This window comes from Mixophyes fleayi, chromosome 2 (genome assembly GCF_038048845.1).
Source record: "Mixophyes fleayi isolate aMixFle1 chromosome 2, aMixFle1.hap1, whole genome shotgun sequence".
NCBI lineage: Eukaryota > Metazoa > Chordata > Amphibia > Anura > Limnodynastidae > Mixophyes > Mixophyes fleayi.
Genome location: NC_134403.1, coordinates 127605952 through 127623415, shown reverse-complemented (window position 1 = coordinate 127623415; position 17464 = coordinate 127605952). Strand labels below are relative to the sequence as shown.

Sequence of the window (17464 nt, the reverse complement as noted above, 5' to 3'; positions counted from 1 at the left end):
GCATACTTTTTCACCTCTGACCTTACCTCCTTCATCTTAGGGGACTTGAATATCCCCATAGACAATCCCTGCTACTTACAAACTTCTCTCCCACTCCTCCTTCCTTGATCTCTTCAATTGGACCTCCTCTTCCTACCACCATAGTGGTCACTCCCTTGATCTGGTAATTTTCCACCTTTTGTACTGTCTCAGTCTTCAACAATTCACCTTTCCCCTCTCTGACCACCATCTCCTCTCTTTAAACCTAACCCCATTTCACTTTCCCCATCCCCTAAAGTTACTCTCACCAGGCGCAACCTGGAGACCATTGGTCCTAATATATTCTCTCCCATCACCATCCTTTGCACTCCAAACTTTTTTCACTATTTTCAGAAATGCTCCCGTAGCACGGAAGGGCTCTGGAGGAAGTCTCTCCCCTTACAGTTCTGCCCTATCACTTTTACTTCAAAGCTCTCATTTCCAACCAGTTTTCAAACTCCTCTTTGCTGCTTTCAACTTCCTCCTCTCCCCTTCACCCTCCCAATCCCTTCCTTGCTCTCTACTTTCGAATTTTCTAGCAACTTCATCTTCAAAATTGAGCATACAGCATTACATCGCCTACCATCCGTGCCTTCTCGCCCATCTCTCTCCCCCTCCCTACTCACCTCTTTCCTTATCCCACCCACCTCTGCAGATGTTACCTCCACCCCCTGCTTCCCACTGTAACCCCTCCCACTCGCTAGCCCAATAAACCTTCTCTTAATTTACTCCAGTATCTGCAGATGAAGTCCGCACCCTTCTATCCTCTTCACCCCAAGTTTCTTGTGTGTAACTTGATTAATCAGTATGTCTGGTCTTTGCATTCTTTTGTTTTTCATGTATTATGTAATGTATTGCGGATCATTACTGCTGTATATTACTATAAATGTCTTGTATGTCGCTGCAGATCTTTTGAGGCGTTGTATAAAGAAGACTATAATAATATTATAGTAATAATATTACAGTGTTAATTGTGATCTGCCTCCAATTACTGTATACATTGCAGATTGAGCTTGACGATTTGTTGTCAGACAAAGGATTCTTGCCTAAATGTAAAATTATTACATTATGTACTAAAGCACAAATATAACATGTTACTAGTTAATGTTTATATGAAACCTGTCTAGACTTATTATTATTGATGAAGTTTTTGTACACTTATACTCAAGATTGATCATCAATGAGACCCATATTTGGTTTTAGCTGTGTTGTTTTATAAACACAGGTTTTGGCATAGCCTGTTTGTTGGAGCAGTCTTGCTGCATCTGAAGAGAACAACCCTTTGCTTTGAACTGTGTACTTAATGGAAAATTAAGGATTTAATCTGTATTTTCCTAAGTGGTGTGTTTTACCTTTTTATTGCCTGCATATGTCTCTGTTACTGGTCTATGTAAAATTTACCGCATATGTACACAAAGCTGTGGTGGTTGTTTGGTTGGTCAGCTGTTCTGGGTAATGATGCCTATGCAGCTTTGATGGTTATCTTGTCTGTATTGTTGTGTACTTACTACATGCACTTGACATAAATATTTGGTTTTGAATTGTACTGTCTTTTTTTCTTCTTGTATGAATCATTGCTCATAACATAGGCAGAAATGATCTAGTATAAAATGCATTTCAAAAGTTATTGATACATTTTAGGAAAATTCCCATCAAGATATGTATGTATTTTACACTGCTTTTACCTATTTCAGTGTTTCATATGGCATTCAAGCCTCACATCACAAAGTGTCCGGAGTTTAGCACATATTTGCCAACTTTTCCTCGTTGGCTTCAGGGAGATCCCAGGGAGGTGGGTGTGCGGGGACGGGGCTTGACGAATCGCATCATTTTGTCCCCGCCCCCTAAACGGTTGTCACAATTTTGGCCAATTACAGCAGGGGGGTGGGGCTAGGATGACGTCATATTTGCATCATTAAGCCCACCCCTGCCACTTATCTATTGTGGGAGATCCCGGGAGACTCCCGGAATCTCAAATATGCGTTAAAGAAAAACAGCTAATGAATCTCTACAGACTGAAGTGTCTTTTACATTTCTGTCTCCATTACTGAAGTCATGTTGTCTTACCTGTCAGTCTTTGATTAAATCTTGGTCTCCATGAAAATGGCCACCTCCATAGGCATCAATACATGGACATAGGACACAATTTCTGAGATGTGTCATCATGCCACAGATTTTTTTTATTTTTTTTTAAGCCTTGAGCGTGCTTTCGTGTCCTAGTGCTCGAAAAAATAAGTGAGAAACCCCAAATAAAAAAACGTGCACAAGGTTGCGGGTTCAGACCCTCTTTAAAAGAGGAAGGGTCCCTTGATCCCCGACCCCTGGATCCATAAGGACCCTTAGGGGGCAAGGGTCTTCAGACCCCCTTCTCCGCAAGGCTAGGGGGGTCCCTTTTGCCAAGGGTTTTACCCCAAGGCACCAGTTCTCCTGCCTCCCCCCGAAGGGGGAGACCTCAGAGGGGTTCAGGGAGATGGGAGCCACTAGGACCACACCGCCTCCCCTAGATCGTCAGGGGATCGGACCCATAAGGGATGCCGCAAACCCATCCAATCCGCGAGAAAAAAACATAAAAAAGGCAAGTGACAAAACGGTGTAGAAAATAAATAGTGCCGTGCATAACGGCCCCAGCCTTCCGGCCGAGATGTTAAAAATTGTTCCTGCCCAGCCAAAAGGCCGGGGCAAGAAAAGGTGGTGGTAGCTGGAAGTGAGATTGTGCTCTGTGCCTTCGTGTCAAGTGAGGATGATTTAAACCTCAAGTGATATCGGCACCCCTGGGTCACCACTCCAGGGGCACTTTTTAAACTCAGGCTTCCAAGCTACCAGCCTTCTGGCCAGACCAAGCTTTCCCATGGTCTTTTCAGGTTGGGCGAGGCCTTACTCAGACAGGTACTCACTTGATCTTAGCCAAAAGGCCGAGAAGCTATCATCATGCCACAGATGGCGAAGAGAACCACGGCTCAGCATCAGGAAGAATGCCAGACTCTTCAGGGAGTGAGGGAGATCACCCCTATTTCAGGGAGTCTCCCTGACATTTAGGGAGAGTTGGCAAGTATGGTTTAGCATAGATAACAAAATAGTGCTTCGTTAGTGTGCTTTTATCTTAAAAATATAGCAAATAAAAAAAACACTAATAGCTTTCTTCTGTTGTCATATTTAACGAATATTTTTTTTGTATCTGGCTGTATTATGCAAAACTATCTTCTCAGTATTTATTGTGTTGCTTATCCAGATGTATACTCCAAGACTGATGACTGTAGTGCTGCTGCTTCCACTGTAAGAGGCAGAGGACTTGGCCCTGAAGATATTGGTTATCCACTACATGCTGTTCCATTCCTTCTCTATATGCTTGTAGGTGAGCACTAGAAATTCTGACATGCCACTTATACATAATACAGCCAGAACAAAAAGAAAGAGGGTCAGTTCAACATAATACACAGAATTTAACCCTGTATATTGAACTACTGTTCCTTTCCATCTGTGCACTCGCTGGCTTTTGTTGTTTTATGTTGTAAACAGACAGATTTGTACTTCCATGACTAACTGCTACAGGGCTATTGGAAGATTATGGATCAGCATTTCAACATATTTTTGTCCACTTTAGTAGTGTCCATCCTTGTAAAGTGTCTACTGTAGCATTTCATTAGCTGTCATTTGGGTAATAAAGCGATCACCCTCATACTCCCTTGTGGATGCCACCGGCAAGAATTCCTATCAAATTAAAATCTTCTTACCTAACAGACGTTTGGCTGCCCCCTTTCCGCATTAGTGCAGACAGCTGGGCTGCTGTTTTATCAGGAAGGTTCCTTCCCACAGGTGAAAGTGGCTCCTGCACCCACCCTTTTACAATGTGCTGTATCTACAACATGCTGTTCCTGCAGTTCTCACTGAATTCCTTTGTCCAGAGGATCAGTTGGACATGTCTCTGTATGGAATATTTTGATTAGCTCTTGAATGTCTCAGATAGCAAAGTTTGACAGGAGCAATGTAATAAATATTTATTCCCCAGGAACTGCTAATTTGAAAATTGTCATAAGGGTAACCTCAATACCACACTGAGGTCAAACGGAGAGAGGAAAATTGGAATCGGTAATATACTAACAAACTTAACTGACTCCTAAGAAGGAAATCAAATATTTCAGTGTTTCTGTCCTTTGAATAGGTCCCTGTTTTTCCACCTCATTCTGTTATAAGATGCAATCTGTTATAATAACCATGAGCCTGATTCAGTAAGGATCTCAATTTGAGAAACTTCTTATTTCAGTCTCCTGGATAAAACCATGTTACAATGCAAGGGGTGCAAATTAGTATTCTGTTTTGCACATAAGTTAAATACTGCCTGTTTTTTCATGTAGCACACAAATACTTGATGGCTTATTTGTACACTGAAATTTAAAGTTGATATTTGTGTGCTACATGAAAAAAAACCAGTCAGTATTTAACTTATGTGCAAAACAGAATACTAATTTTCACCCCTTGCATTGCAACATGGTTTTGTCTGGGAGACTGAAATAAGAAGTTTCTCAAGTTAAGATCCTTAATGAATCAGGCCCCATGTGATTATTAAACAAATCCAGAGAGCGAGCGCTCAATAAAAAGTGTTTATTCAAGGGGTGGGTGTGAGGCTGGAGGTGACCTCAGACTTCAAATGACAAGGCAGAAAACAGGGACTGCCACGAATTGGCAGACCTTTGTATAGGAGCTTGTGCAGAGCTTTTCTTACAATGTGAGCTGACGTGCCTATATTTTTGTTGTATTTGTCTGATAAGCCATTAATGATTATATAGTGTTTTTTCCAGAAATGTTATATTTTTAGTATCTATGTGTTTATAATATTAATTATGATCTTAATACATTCCATTCCATTTCATTAACTGAGTTTATCCATTTATTTTTCTATATATTTATCTTTATACATATTTTGCATAGCCATCATTTTTTTGGACATATATTTATTACATGGGTTTGAATTATATATAAAAAAAAAAAGTGATTAATTCTTTTAAAGTTTTCTCATATGTATATACAAATAGTTATAATGAGCATCTAACAACCCTTTTTTTCTCTTTCTTATTTTTATTATCTGCCTGTAAATTAGCAGAGAACATTTATTGAATCGTTTATCAGGGGTGGGCCATTATAAAGCAATAGGCTGAGATGTGTAGGTTATGCGTCCAGACATTTAAAGAGCAGAACAGGCAGTCGGCATCATTAAATCTGAGGGTGGAAAGCTGCGGACTAATAAAATAACTGGTCTGTTACACCACGTACACATGTTTAGCCATTCTTGTACACAAACATTACAAACTATGCTATATTGTAATGACTAAACGAAACTAACATGTGTGACAAAACAATTTTTACTGAATTGTTTTTTCTAAGTCCCAGCTTTGATTTGTCAAAAGTGGCTAAACCTCTTTGGGATGCTGGGACATAGTCTCAACACGCTCATTCAGTGTCACTCGAACTAATATAAAGATACACAGAATTTTCATGTTCTTCACTAGCTAAAAAGAAATGTGTAGTATCACATAGTAACATGCATTTGTCTTTCAGTTTGCACCTAATAGTCCAAAGTCAGTTAGTGCTTTGTTTCCCTTGGTTACTGTACATTGCAATGTTAGCATTTTGTTACTAAATAACTATCGTCATTTGCCAAGAGTGTGTTTTATGTTATTCGCATGTTAAAGAACGAGATATCAAAATACTTGTTACTAAAGTATGTCTTTCAAGGCTTGTTTGGGATGGAATATAATTCAGATAAAGGTTGTGAATGGGGCAAATGACGTAAATGGTGATTGATTATTATTAATGATTATGTTTTTTAGGTATTGTATACACTATTGCTAACTCTATCTTCTGTCACTTAGCCAAGAGCTCCATGTTCTTCATGTTTTACTCTTGCAGTTGATTTCTGTGTAAAATATGCTTATTTAGTATGTTTGCTTCCTGCATTTAAATTTTCAGTAACTTTTTTTTTTATTTTTTTGCCTAAGGTGCGAGTTGACAGTGGCATTCAAGAAGGAAGCGACATCAGCATTTACTATGATCCTATGATTTCAAAAGTGAGTTTTTAATCCAGCTACGAGTCAAAATTGGATAGCTAGCACATCACATTTCACTCCTAATATTGGTCAGTCACCTTGGAAAAAAAAAAAAGAGAGACTACAAAGTGGGGACTAGATGTAGAAGACTGTTTATGTATGCTTTTTGATAAAAAAAAAAAAACAGTGGGTGAACACCGCTCTTGGTTCATAATTACATTTAGGCACAAATATCATAGAACATAGGCTTTTTCGCCCAAACCCATTTCAAATTAATGATGAATAATAATATATTCAGAAGATGGAAGGATATCAGACATTAAAGTATGTCTGCCTGAAGGCAAAGCTTCGGTACTTTTAAGATATACTAGACGTTGTACAACATTTAGAAAGGATGAACATTAAATTACTGTACAAATGAAAGCAAGCGGACATCTATGTTGTTCTAAATGTTTTTCCAGTACATTCCTTGGGGTGCTGCATTATTACATTCTGTTTACTGTTTTCACTGTGCACATTTAATAATGTGCTATCCATAGATTTACAAATGGTAGCAAAGTACAACACATAAATGTTTTTGCTTAAAAAGTTGAATTCATGTAACCTAAAGATTGTTTGTTTTAGTTGGTGACCCATGGCAGCAATCGGGCTGAAGCCTTGAAGAGAATGGAAGACGCTCTAGACAATTACGTCATTCGAGGTGAGAGATGGCATTTGTTCAGAACGCTACAAGATATAGTCAAGCGCAAATTACAGTTGAGCCTCGCACTATTTCATAGGCAGAGTGCCTGCAACACAAGGATAGAAATATGTGCGTCCTGTGTTTAATGAACTTTGTTTTACAGTCTAATTCTAATAGATATTGCATGTTGGTTGCGTTAAGAAAATAATTTTAAAGAGAACCTGTAAACCTTTAAACAAATTTATATAGTAAGGCATTTGGGCATTATAATATTAATAAGGTTTTGTTTCTTCTGCAGCTCAGGCTTGTTCAAACCTCCCACCTGATTATTATATCAAGCTCACTGTCGCTCTCAGAAGTGCAGAAGAGTAGTCTTGGGGTGGTCTTCTGTGCCAGATTTAGCTCTGATACGCTAGAGCTTAATGATATCACCATTAGGTGCTTAAACTGGACTTGTACCTTACAGTGGAGGCCTACTTTCTGTGACTGAACAAATATTCTCAAGAATTGTGCCCATCAGTTCACTAGGAATCACTACCGCATGCATGTCATACATAAATATTAGTAAGTGCCTCAGTGATGTCACTGGTTCCTAGAAAATTGATAGGCTTAATACAGGTTCAGCCCACAAAATGTCTCCACTGTGCATAGGTGACACAGCCACATTAATGGATATTCATGTACCTGATGATCACATTATCAAGATGACACTGGATCCTGAGGGGATCCAGAAAAATGGTAAATTGAGGGATATGATGGTATACAAAGGATGAAGAAATTGGGATAAAATTAATATGTATTTGATGGGCAGATATTCTCATCTTTCCCTTTCCTGCCATTGGGGAGACACTTCACCCATGTGATATAGCAGGGGTGGACCTGGAGCTAGGGCGCCTTAGTAGTTAAACTGTTCTGTGTATAGCACCTCCCCTATATAAACCCTCCCGTCTGACCTCTGTTGTTTTCAAGTGCCCTTTGGAGTAGAGTGTTGCCTTTTTTTCGGATCCAAGATAAGGCTCTTGCCATGTGCTTTTATTTTTACCATTAAACAAGCAAAAGAATTTGCTTAGCTCAAGGATGCCTCCCAGGGAGTGGATAACCCATGGTCCTTGGACTGAGGTGAGCAGCCTTCTAGCTTACCTCACCCCAGCCAACACTTCAGCCCTTCCCTCTCTCGCGATAGCTGTGGACTACAGAAAGACATCATGGAGCGAGCGGTGCAACGGAATGGAGAGTAAAGTATGCCTTGCAGGAGGGAATACGTAGTACAGAGGTTCTTCCGTAAGCACTCTCGAGGGGAAGAGATCTGGGTCATGTAAGAGTGTTCCTCCCCTGTAGTTTTAAAGAAGATGGAAGGCTTCCTCAACAGAGACTTTGTTTTTAAGAACTGCTCTGGGTCTCTCCTCTCCTGCTGGTTCACTCATCTGCTAGCATTCATTTAGAAACAATATTGGCTATAACACTGCTGTATCTGTTTGCTATTTCTCTCACAGTCTTGCTTGCATTTTTTTTTTTTATCAAATATTTTTATTTAGATTTTTGAAACAATACAAAGTAGAAAAAAATAAAAATAATTATAACATAGTTCCATATTATAGATCAAGCCACACTTGATGAATAGGTCAGATAAGTAAGACATACTGCAGATTGTATTTTTCACATTTAGCTTTGAGATGTACCAGTTGTCTGAACAGTGTTTAGCCCACAATGACCTGATTGGATGTGGAAGTCTTTGTTATATTACAGACACAGTATGCTAAGATTATTAAGTTCCACCAATGAAAAGCTTGAAGATGAATCCCAATTATACGGTATTGGATCTCACTGAAAGAATCTCAGTTTTGACTAATTAGCCTTACGCAAATTGTAATAGATCTTCTCAACCGATATAACTCCCTTTATTCAAGTTTTTGTTGTTCAGCTCACCTAGTACATTTGATTGCAGGTGGTTTCATCTTTACTTCTCTCACAGAGACATTGATAACATTTTAAGTGTTTTTATGTGTTAACCACAGATGATCTATATATTAATTTGTGTATTTGTTTTATATTGTAATAAAATATCTGTTTAATATCATTCATAAACTCATTCATACCATATAGCTAAACTGTTTCCAGCGCTGCTATTGGTGTTCAGTGGTCCTTGGTGACACTACCAATTTCAACTTTTACCCTTTGGCCAAGCTATTGCCCCAAGGGTCTTCACAAAAATTATGACCATTTTGGCAGGTCTCCTGCATTGTCAAGGAGTAACAATCATTCCTTACTTGGACAACCACCTGTTAAAAGTGCCGTCAGTATCTGTACGGCAGCACATTCAGTTGACAGTTCACATTCTGGAGACACATTGCTGGATTCTCAATTTTCCCAAGTTTTCCTTGATTACAGCCCAATATATGAGGTTGCTTGAATTCACCTTTGTCATACCGTGTCAGAAGTGTGCCTTCCAGAGTACAAGGTCCTTTCCATCCTGAGCAGCACCATGGCCTTTTTGGCCAGATGAGAAGTGTCTCTTCTTAGCTGCTTTAAATTACTGAGGACCATGGTGTCTGTGTTTGAGGTGGTGCCTTTTAATAGCATTTCATTCCATGCTGCTTCAGATGTAGCTTCTCAGGAAATGGTTGAAGTCCACCTTTCACCTAGACAGGCAGTTCATCACTTTGTCCATGGCCATACGTCAGTCGCACATGTTGTGGTTGAAAGGATCAAATCTCAGAGTCCGTCTTTCCAGAGTGAGGTGACTAAACTCCACTCCAAAGACACCAGTGTTTGCTGGTGTGTAGCAGTCATAAGTCCTCTTTGGTTCCAAAGACTCTGGCTAACCAGAGTCTTTATTTCCCATCAGTGGCTTGGAACTAAGAGCAATCTACAGAACACTTTTGGGAAGTCTGCTGGTTCTGGCCAGAAAGCCCCTGAAAGTCCAGTCAGCAACAGTGGTAACATACCTGAACCTTCAGGGCGGAACACACAGTGCCTTGGCCATGCGGGAAACAGCATGGTTCATATCCTGTGCAGAGCGCCATGTTCCAGTAATATCAGCCATGTTCATCTAAGGGTCGAGAATTAGGAGGCAGATTACCTCAGTAGAACCAGGGTATATCCTGAAGAATGGTCCCTTCACAAGGAAGTGTTTGCTCAGTTTGTTTTGCGCTGGGGTCAGGCAGAGATAAATCTCATGGCGTCTTGTATCCCCAGTTCTGTGCAAGATCCATGTTGATCCCATGAAAGTTTCACCTGGTGTACCTGTTCCCGCCGATCCAAATGCTTCTGCGGGTATTTAAGAAACTAAAAAAAGAACGGGTAACTGCCATTCTGTTAGCTCCTTATTGGCCACACAGAACATGGTTCTCTGATGTCCTGGGGATGGCCGTCTGTCCATTCTACCTCTTCGTCCAGATTTTCGGGTACAGGGTCCACTTGGTTCAGTTCCGCATGGATACTGAAACCGTGATCCTTCTGGCATGGGGTTTTTCCTCACAAAGTTGTACAAACTATAATTAAGGCGAGAAAACTATCATCTTCTGCAAATTACTGTGGAGAGCTTATGTTCGGTGGTTTGAGGGTCATAATTTTCACACTACCGGATTTAGTGTTTTCTGCTTGCTCTTCTTACAGGAGGGTTTTTAACAATGGTCTCAGTCTCTCTTCTTTCAAGATGCAGTTTTCAGCGCTACCAATTTTATTTCGGCAAGAGCTGAGTTTAATGAGAGATGTGCAGATGTTCCCACAAGGGGTTCAACATGTTCAGCCCTCTTTTGCACACACAGTAGAGCCTTGGGATCTTAATTTGGTGCTCAGAGCTCAGTCTAGAGAGCCTTTGGAATCAGTTTATCTACGTTTTATTACCTGGAAGTTTGTGTTTTTGCTTACTATTTATTCTGCTCATCGTGTGTCTGAGTTGGAAGCATTGTGTTGTAACACACCTTTTCTGGTTTTTCATTTTGACAGGGCAGTGGTTTGCACAAAGCCCTCTTTTGTGCAAAAGTGGTATCCCGTTTTCATTTGAACAAGGAAATTGTTGTTCCGAAATTCTGTCCCAGGTCTACTTCTGATGCATCTTTGCACCTTCTGGATGATGTTCGGTCTATGGTATTTGGATTGTAATGCTTCAGTTCGTAAGACTTAATAACCTTCTTGCTCTGTATGATGCACACAAGCAAGGCTGGCCTGTATCTAAGCAATCTATTGCTTGCTGGATAACGGTCACTAATTATTTGTATTATATTGAGTCAGCTAGACCAATGCCGGTTGGTTTGAAAGCTCATTCGACCAGGATAGTTGATGTGTCGTTGGCGGTGTGTCATGATGCTTTGGCCAAACAGTTGCACCGGGTAGCTGCGTGGTTGTCTGTCCACACCTTTTCTAAATTTTATGGGTTGCAAGACTTTACATCTTAGGAGGCTTTGGGAACAAAGTTTGGGATTTTGTTTTCTTATTTTTGTAATCAGGAAGTTGCTATTAATTTGTGTATAGCTTGCTCATGGATTTTTAAACCATCTGTAACTAAATTGGCAATATGTGTGAAGCACTTGCTTCAGGCTCTGTGTGGCTCAAGAACCAGTATACAAGAGGGTAGCTCAAATTAGGTGACAAACTGGTCCACACACAGAGACTGTTGTGAATACAGGCGACAGCTTTGCAATACAAGGTCAACTATCACACCCTTGTGATTCACTGATTGGCTAATACATTTCAGTTATCACAGGAGCCAACTGTGGTATTGTCTGTTTTAATATGGATATATTCTAGTAATTTTGCATGCACTTTATTACCAGTTCATACTTTATTTTCATTTTGTTGCTGTATCTTATCTGTAACTATGCTATGTATATTGTGTTAATTTTCTTAATTAACGCCTTAAGACCCATTTTGTTCTCTGCTTAAAGAACAAATGTTGTTAGATGAAAAATAAATGCTTAAAATGTTTGATAAGGTAAATAAAGATGAAATTATAGCCCAGTGGTAAAGTAAACATTGTGTATGGCCCTTACCCAGCAAAACAGCCTCAGGCCACTCACGTTTGTACCCCATATTTAGATCTGCACTTTTCATGCCAGGTTCAGGGTCGCTAAACTCCTGTGCACATAGGTCCCAACATGACAGCTGCATTTTCAAGACAATCCACTGTATTCTATATTCAGATTGTGCCTTTCACCAAAACTAACAATTTTATACTCCCCGCTGTCCCTTGTGTACTACTATTACTAATTGGTTACCATAAAAGCTTCACAACCAATTTTATCTCCATAACTACATAGTTCAATTGAGCGTCTAGATTAACAGCATCATTCCCACCAAAGTTCCATGTCCTTTATTACATCTGTGCCCAGCATAGCAGCCTGTTGCCCACAAGTCTAATTAGTTTAGAAGCTGCAGCAGTGTCTGGCCACATAACTCTGGGGAAACTGTAACTGTACAGAATTAATACATACATTAATAGCAGTTTGAGGGAATAAACCAAGGAAAATTGCAATTGCCAGGCTTCTTATAGCCAGCCCCAGAGATTTGTTATAATATAAAAAAAAGCAACAAAACCACACATCTAATTTTTTTAAATGTGATTGCTGCTTTAACGCCTATTAGGTTTTTATCTTTCTCCCTCTGTTGTTTCTCTAGGCACAGAGTAACTGGATTATTATGTTAAAAAAAACACAAATCACTTATGCATGACCTCCCATTAGTACTGATAATAGGATAATTATTGGCCACATCAGAAAACCACATAACTATATGATATGTTATTTATGAGCCAAGATACATCTCATAAGCATTAACATACTGTATCACTAGCAATGTTGTAGAACAGATACTGGTGTGCTGTGCATTTTAGTATATGCAGCATGTATAGCATTGATAAATTTGGTTACTGGCTACAACAGTGACCATATTTTCTTGTTTATTTTGTTAGCGATCGTTTATGGTATTAGTAGCTTTAGTTTTCTTCAGACTTTTCTGTGTCTGCTGCAGAAGTCTGTTATGCTCTGTAACTAGACAATACAGCAGCTCTCTGTTATTGATATCTTTTATTTATAAAGCTCTGACATTGAGGGGATCATGACACAAACAAATGACATACAATAGCATAAAACAGAAGGTAAAGATGACCTTGTCCACATGAGCGCACAATCTGTGTGGGGAACACTTAATAGATGGACTTGAGTAGAGGAGTAACAATTGTAGCTGCTGGTGTTGAAAGTGTATGTTGTTATTGTAAGGTTGCAGCATTATTAGCCGAGAATAGTATCTGGGCAGTATTGAAAATAAATGTAAAATAGAATTAATTTCAAAACACAAGTTTAACTCGGTAATAATAAGTGAAATTAAAATTGAAAACTTATTTCATTCCACAGTCTAAATGGAAATATCAATTAAGTAATGTGAATAGGTGGCTGCAACAGTGGTCGAAGTAGGGTGTATATGGGGGTATGCATACCGCACTCCTCTTACTGCTGTGATTGTAAAATTATCAAATTCCATTCATTTACATTTTACATACTGCCACTGCCTATGTTTGCCTGCCCTATCCACCCCAGTTGTAAGGGATCACAAGTGTAAGACCAAATCTGCATGTAGACATGCGCATGTACAAGTGGGTATACACAGACGGAAATGCATATTTTATTAAATAGATGTAAAGTCACTCTAAATGAGCCCCATTGATGTTAAAAACTAAAAATAACTGGCATATCATTCCTACAGGTGCTGAATAAGACTAATATGCTCTCTTATGTCTGATTTGCAGAATATATAAATTATGACTTTGTCTTGGTAAACCACATACTTGTTATGTTAGGAATTGCAGAACATGGTTGTTCAATTTGGCACTTGGTAATAAATGGATGTCACAGGATAAAAGTTAAAGGGCCAGCATCTAGCACAAAATCATTCAAAAGATGCATCAACTGTAAACAACTGGCTTGTTTATAAGTCATTTTTTAAAAGCCAACTTATAAAACACACTATCCCTAAATGTAAAGATAGGGAAAAGATGAAAGAGGGCTTTAGAGACAGAGCTGGCAGTAGGCCATAAACATTTTAATCAAGCTTAATAATGGCTTCATCTGGAGCACACATTATATAAAATAGCAATCAGTGTTACTGACCATCTACCCAGGACCACCAAGAGTAATTTGTGGCCCCAGTACAGCAACTTTCTGCCCCCCACCCACCCCATAATAGGAGAAGGGAAGTGTGATGCGCAATGGCACCGACAAAGAAGGTGTGGCCACATAGTGATGGGGGTGACATGGAGTTTGTCTGTGTCCCTTTAGACATGACACATTATGCACTAAAATGGTGTTCCTCACACCTACCAGTTATTGCAGCTTTCACAAACTGGGACTGGATTCTTGTATGGATCCTGGAATGTTGGAACCTATTTGAAAAATGTATAGGTGAAATATGGAAAGCAGAGCAATAAGTGACCATAGAGAATAAGGAGAGCACCCTTGTACCACCACACAATACATAGATCACCCTTGTTACCGCCACACAATATATAGGGCAACCTTGTGACCACTACACAATAGAGGGCACCCTTGTGACCGCCACACAATACATAGATCACCCTTGTGACCACTACACAATACATAGGGCAACCTTGTGACCACCAACTCAATACCTAAAACCAGATCCAGATGCAAATGCGACAATAGATCGTGAGATCACATGAAAAAAAAATTTGGGGAATTTTTGCAGTTATGTTGCTTTTTTGTAAACAAAGTCTCTGACTTTCAACAGGGATCTCAGCAGAATGTGGCATTGGATTTTTTTTTTAAGTCTATATTTTTTTTTCTAAACTGGAGTTCTAGCCCTATCAATATGCAGTCAAATGGCCAGATTGAGAAAACCTTTACATTTACAAGCAAAGAAGATTACTTTTATCACTATAGTGGAATACATAAATACAGCCGATCGCACTCTATGCTGCCAATTACAACTAAAATAGATTCTATCCTTCACATCCCACAATGCAATATGCACACACAATGCCATATTTCCTTAACACACCTATCCCCCTCTTGGATCATCACATTATCAGCTAAACGCTCATCCCCACTGCTCTAAACTCTTTGCTGTCAAATTGCACCAGACCTGCTCATATCCACGGAAACCTTAACTCTATTAATTTTCAACAGTTTTCTACCTCTCTCTAACACCTTCTCTCTACATTCTTCTCCCTTGAGATGACAGTACTTAATTTTCACCAAACTCTAGCAAGAGCCCTTGATCTAGTGGCACCAGCGCTCTTCATACTATTCGTTGATTTCATTGTCAGCCGTGGCACACTAAAGTAGCACAAAATCTTAAAAAACTTTCCTGTAAAGCAGGTCATCACTGGTGTAAATCTCGTACCTCTGATTTCTTCACATATACTTCTATCTACCACTCCTATGCAAGTGCTCTGGACACTGCAAAAGAAACATACTTTCAATCTCTCATCTATGCTCAGGCTTCTAACCCCAAACACCTTTTTAACACATTTAAATTTCTTCTCAATCCTCCCACCCCAAACCCTCCGACTAACATCAGTGCCCAGGATCTTGCCTCCTACTTAATGGACAAGATTCATAAGATCAAACAAGAAATGGTAACCTCTTCTTCGACAAGCATTCAGCTCAATTCCTTCCCAGCACCCTCTGACACCCTCTCTTACATTTGATCACACAAATGAAGATGAAATATCTATGCTCTTCTTATCTTTCTACTCTACTTCCTCTTGATCCTATTCCCTCACAAATTGGTAGATCGCTGTCTCCTGTGCTCATTCCACTTCTAACTAAAATCTGTAATATCTCGATTTCTACTGGCATCTTCCCATCATTATACAAGCACACAGTGTTTACTCCTATTCTGAAAAATCAAAATTCTGACCCAAACTCTCTCTAAAATTACCATCACATCTCTCAGCTCTTATTCCTCTCCAAGCTTCTAGACACTATCCTCACCCTTCCACAAACAACTTATAGGATACTCTTCAGTCTGGCTTTTGTTCTCGACACTCCACAGAGAGACTGCGTTGACTAAGGTTGTCAATGATTTGATCATTGCTAAAACTAAAGGCCATTACTCTCTTCTAATTCTGCTGTATTTGACACTGTTGACCACTCTCTCTTTTCATACAAGCAAAACAATCCCTTAGTCTTCAAGACACTTTCCTATCCCTGGATCTCAACCTACCTTTTTAATCGCTCTTTCAGTGTTAATTTCTCTGGATCCACCTCTGCTCCGCTTCCTTTATCAATTGTAGTTCCAGAGGACTCAGTACTAGGTTTCTACTATTCTCTATCTATACCACTTCTCTTGGAAAACTAATAAGCTCATTTGGATTTCAGAATCCTCTCTATGCGGGTGATACCCAAATCTATCTAACCTCTCCTGATCTCTCGACATCTGTGTTGTCCTGTTTTACTGACTGTCTTTCTGTCATTTATCTTGGATGTCCTCTCGCCAACTCAAATTCATTCTTTCAAAAACAGAGTTAATAATATTCCCACCCACCAACAGAAGCATACCTGAAATTTCTGTTGACAATATGAACTTAAACCCCACCCCTCAAGCTCGCTGCGTAGGTGTGATCCTCGACTCAGAATTATCCTTTGTTCCACACATCGACTCTATATCTCGATCATGTAACATACATCTAAAAAACATTTCCAGAATACGCACATATCTCACACACGACACTACAACACCCTTAATTCATGCACTCATCATCTCCTGCATTGACTATTGCAATTCCCTCCTTACTGATCTTCCCCTAAACAAACTCAAACCCCAACAATCTATTTTGCACACAGCGGCCATATTGGTTTCCTTTACAAATTGTTCTTCCTCTGCTGATCACTCTGTCTCTACACTGGTTGCCTTTTTTTTTACCAAATACAATATAAAATACTTTTACTAAGCTACAAGGCCATCATCAAAGCTGCACCAACATACATCTCCTCACTTGTCTCAAAATATCTCTCAACTCGACAACTCCATTCTGCACAAGATCTGCGTCTCTCATCCACTCATTACATCCTCTCATTCCAGTTTACAGGACTTCTTTTGAGCTACACCCACTCTATAGAATTCCCTCCCTTGCACAATAAGACTTTTTTCTGGTCTACAAACCTTCAAGCAATCTGTGAAAACCCACCTCTTCAGGCAAGCTTATGATTTTCCTCAACCACCTTCTTAACCTCACTAGATTAACCTATTACCACCCGTTACACAGTTAACACAATACAACAACCCTCTGACAACATTACTGTGTGACTCGATCATATAGCTTACTATTCCCTTTTGTTTTCTTGTTTCTTTGTTTTTTACTTTTGCAATCTGGCTAGACCAAAATGCAATATGTTGACTTAACCTTATGTATCCAACTCCCATTGTCCCATAGGTTGTAAGCTTGCGAGCAGGGCCTTCTCACCTCTGTCTGTTTTACCCAGTTTGTTTATTACTGTGTTTGTCCCTTATTGTAAAGCACTACAGGATTTGCTGGCGCTATATAAATAAATGTTAATGATGATACCTACATATACATTGCCATACACACACACACTTTGCCATAAACACTGTGAAAAGCGTGCAAACAGGTGGCTCCTCACACACGTTTTACTGAAGCACTTTGACGTTTATTTACTTGTCAGGATGGATAAACAGTCTTGGCAGTGTTTTCAGCAATCAAATGAAACATTCACAAAAATAAACAGTCCCATAGCCCTAAACTCTG

The 17464-nt window shown here is 39.5% G+C and overlaps 1 protein-coding gene across 1 annotated transcript in view; it reads left to right on the top strand.

Annotated features, from left to right (window-relative positions):
- PCCA (propionyl-CoA carboxylase subunit alpha) overlaps positions 1 to 17464 on the top strand; it is a 357370-nt gene that overhangs the window by 153144 nt on the left and 186762 nt on the right. The window contains exons 15-16 of the mRNA XM_075199966.1: positions 6012 to 6080; positions 6684 to 6759. Coding sequence (XP_075056067.1) covers positions 6012 to 6080; positions 6684 to 6759 — 145 coding nt within the window. The remainder of the gene's footprint in view (positions 1 to 6011; positions 6081 to 6683; positions 6760 to 17464) is intronic.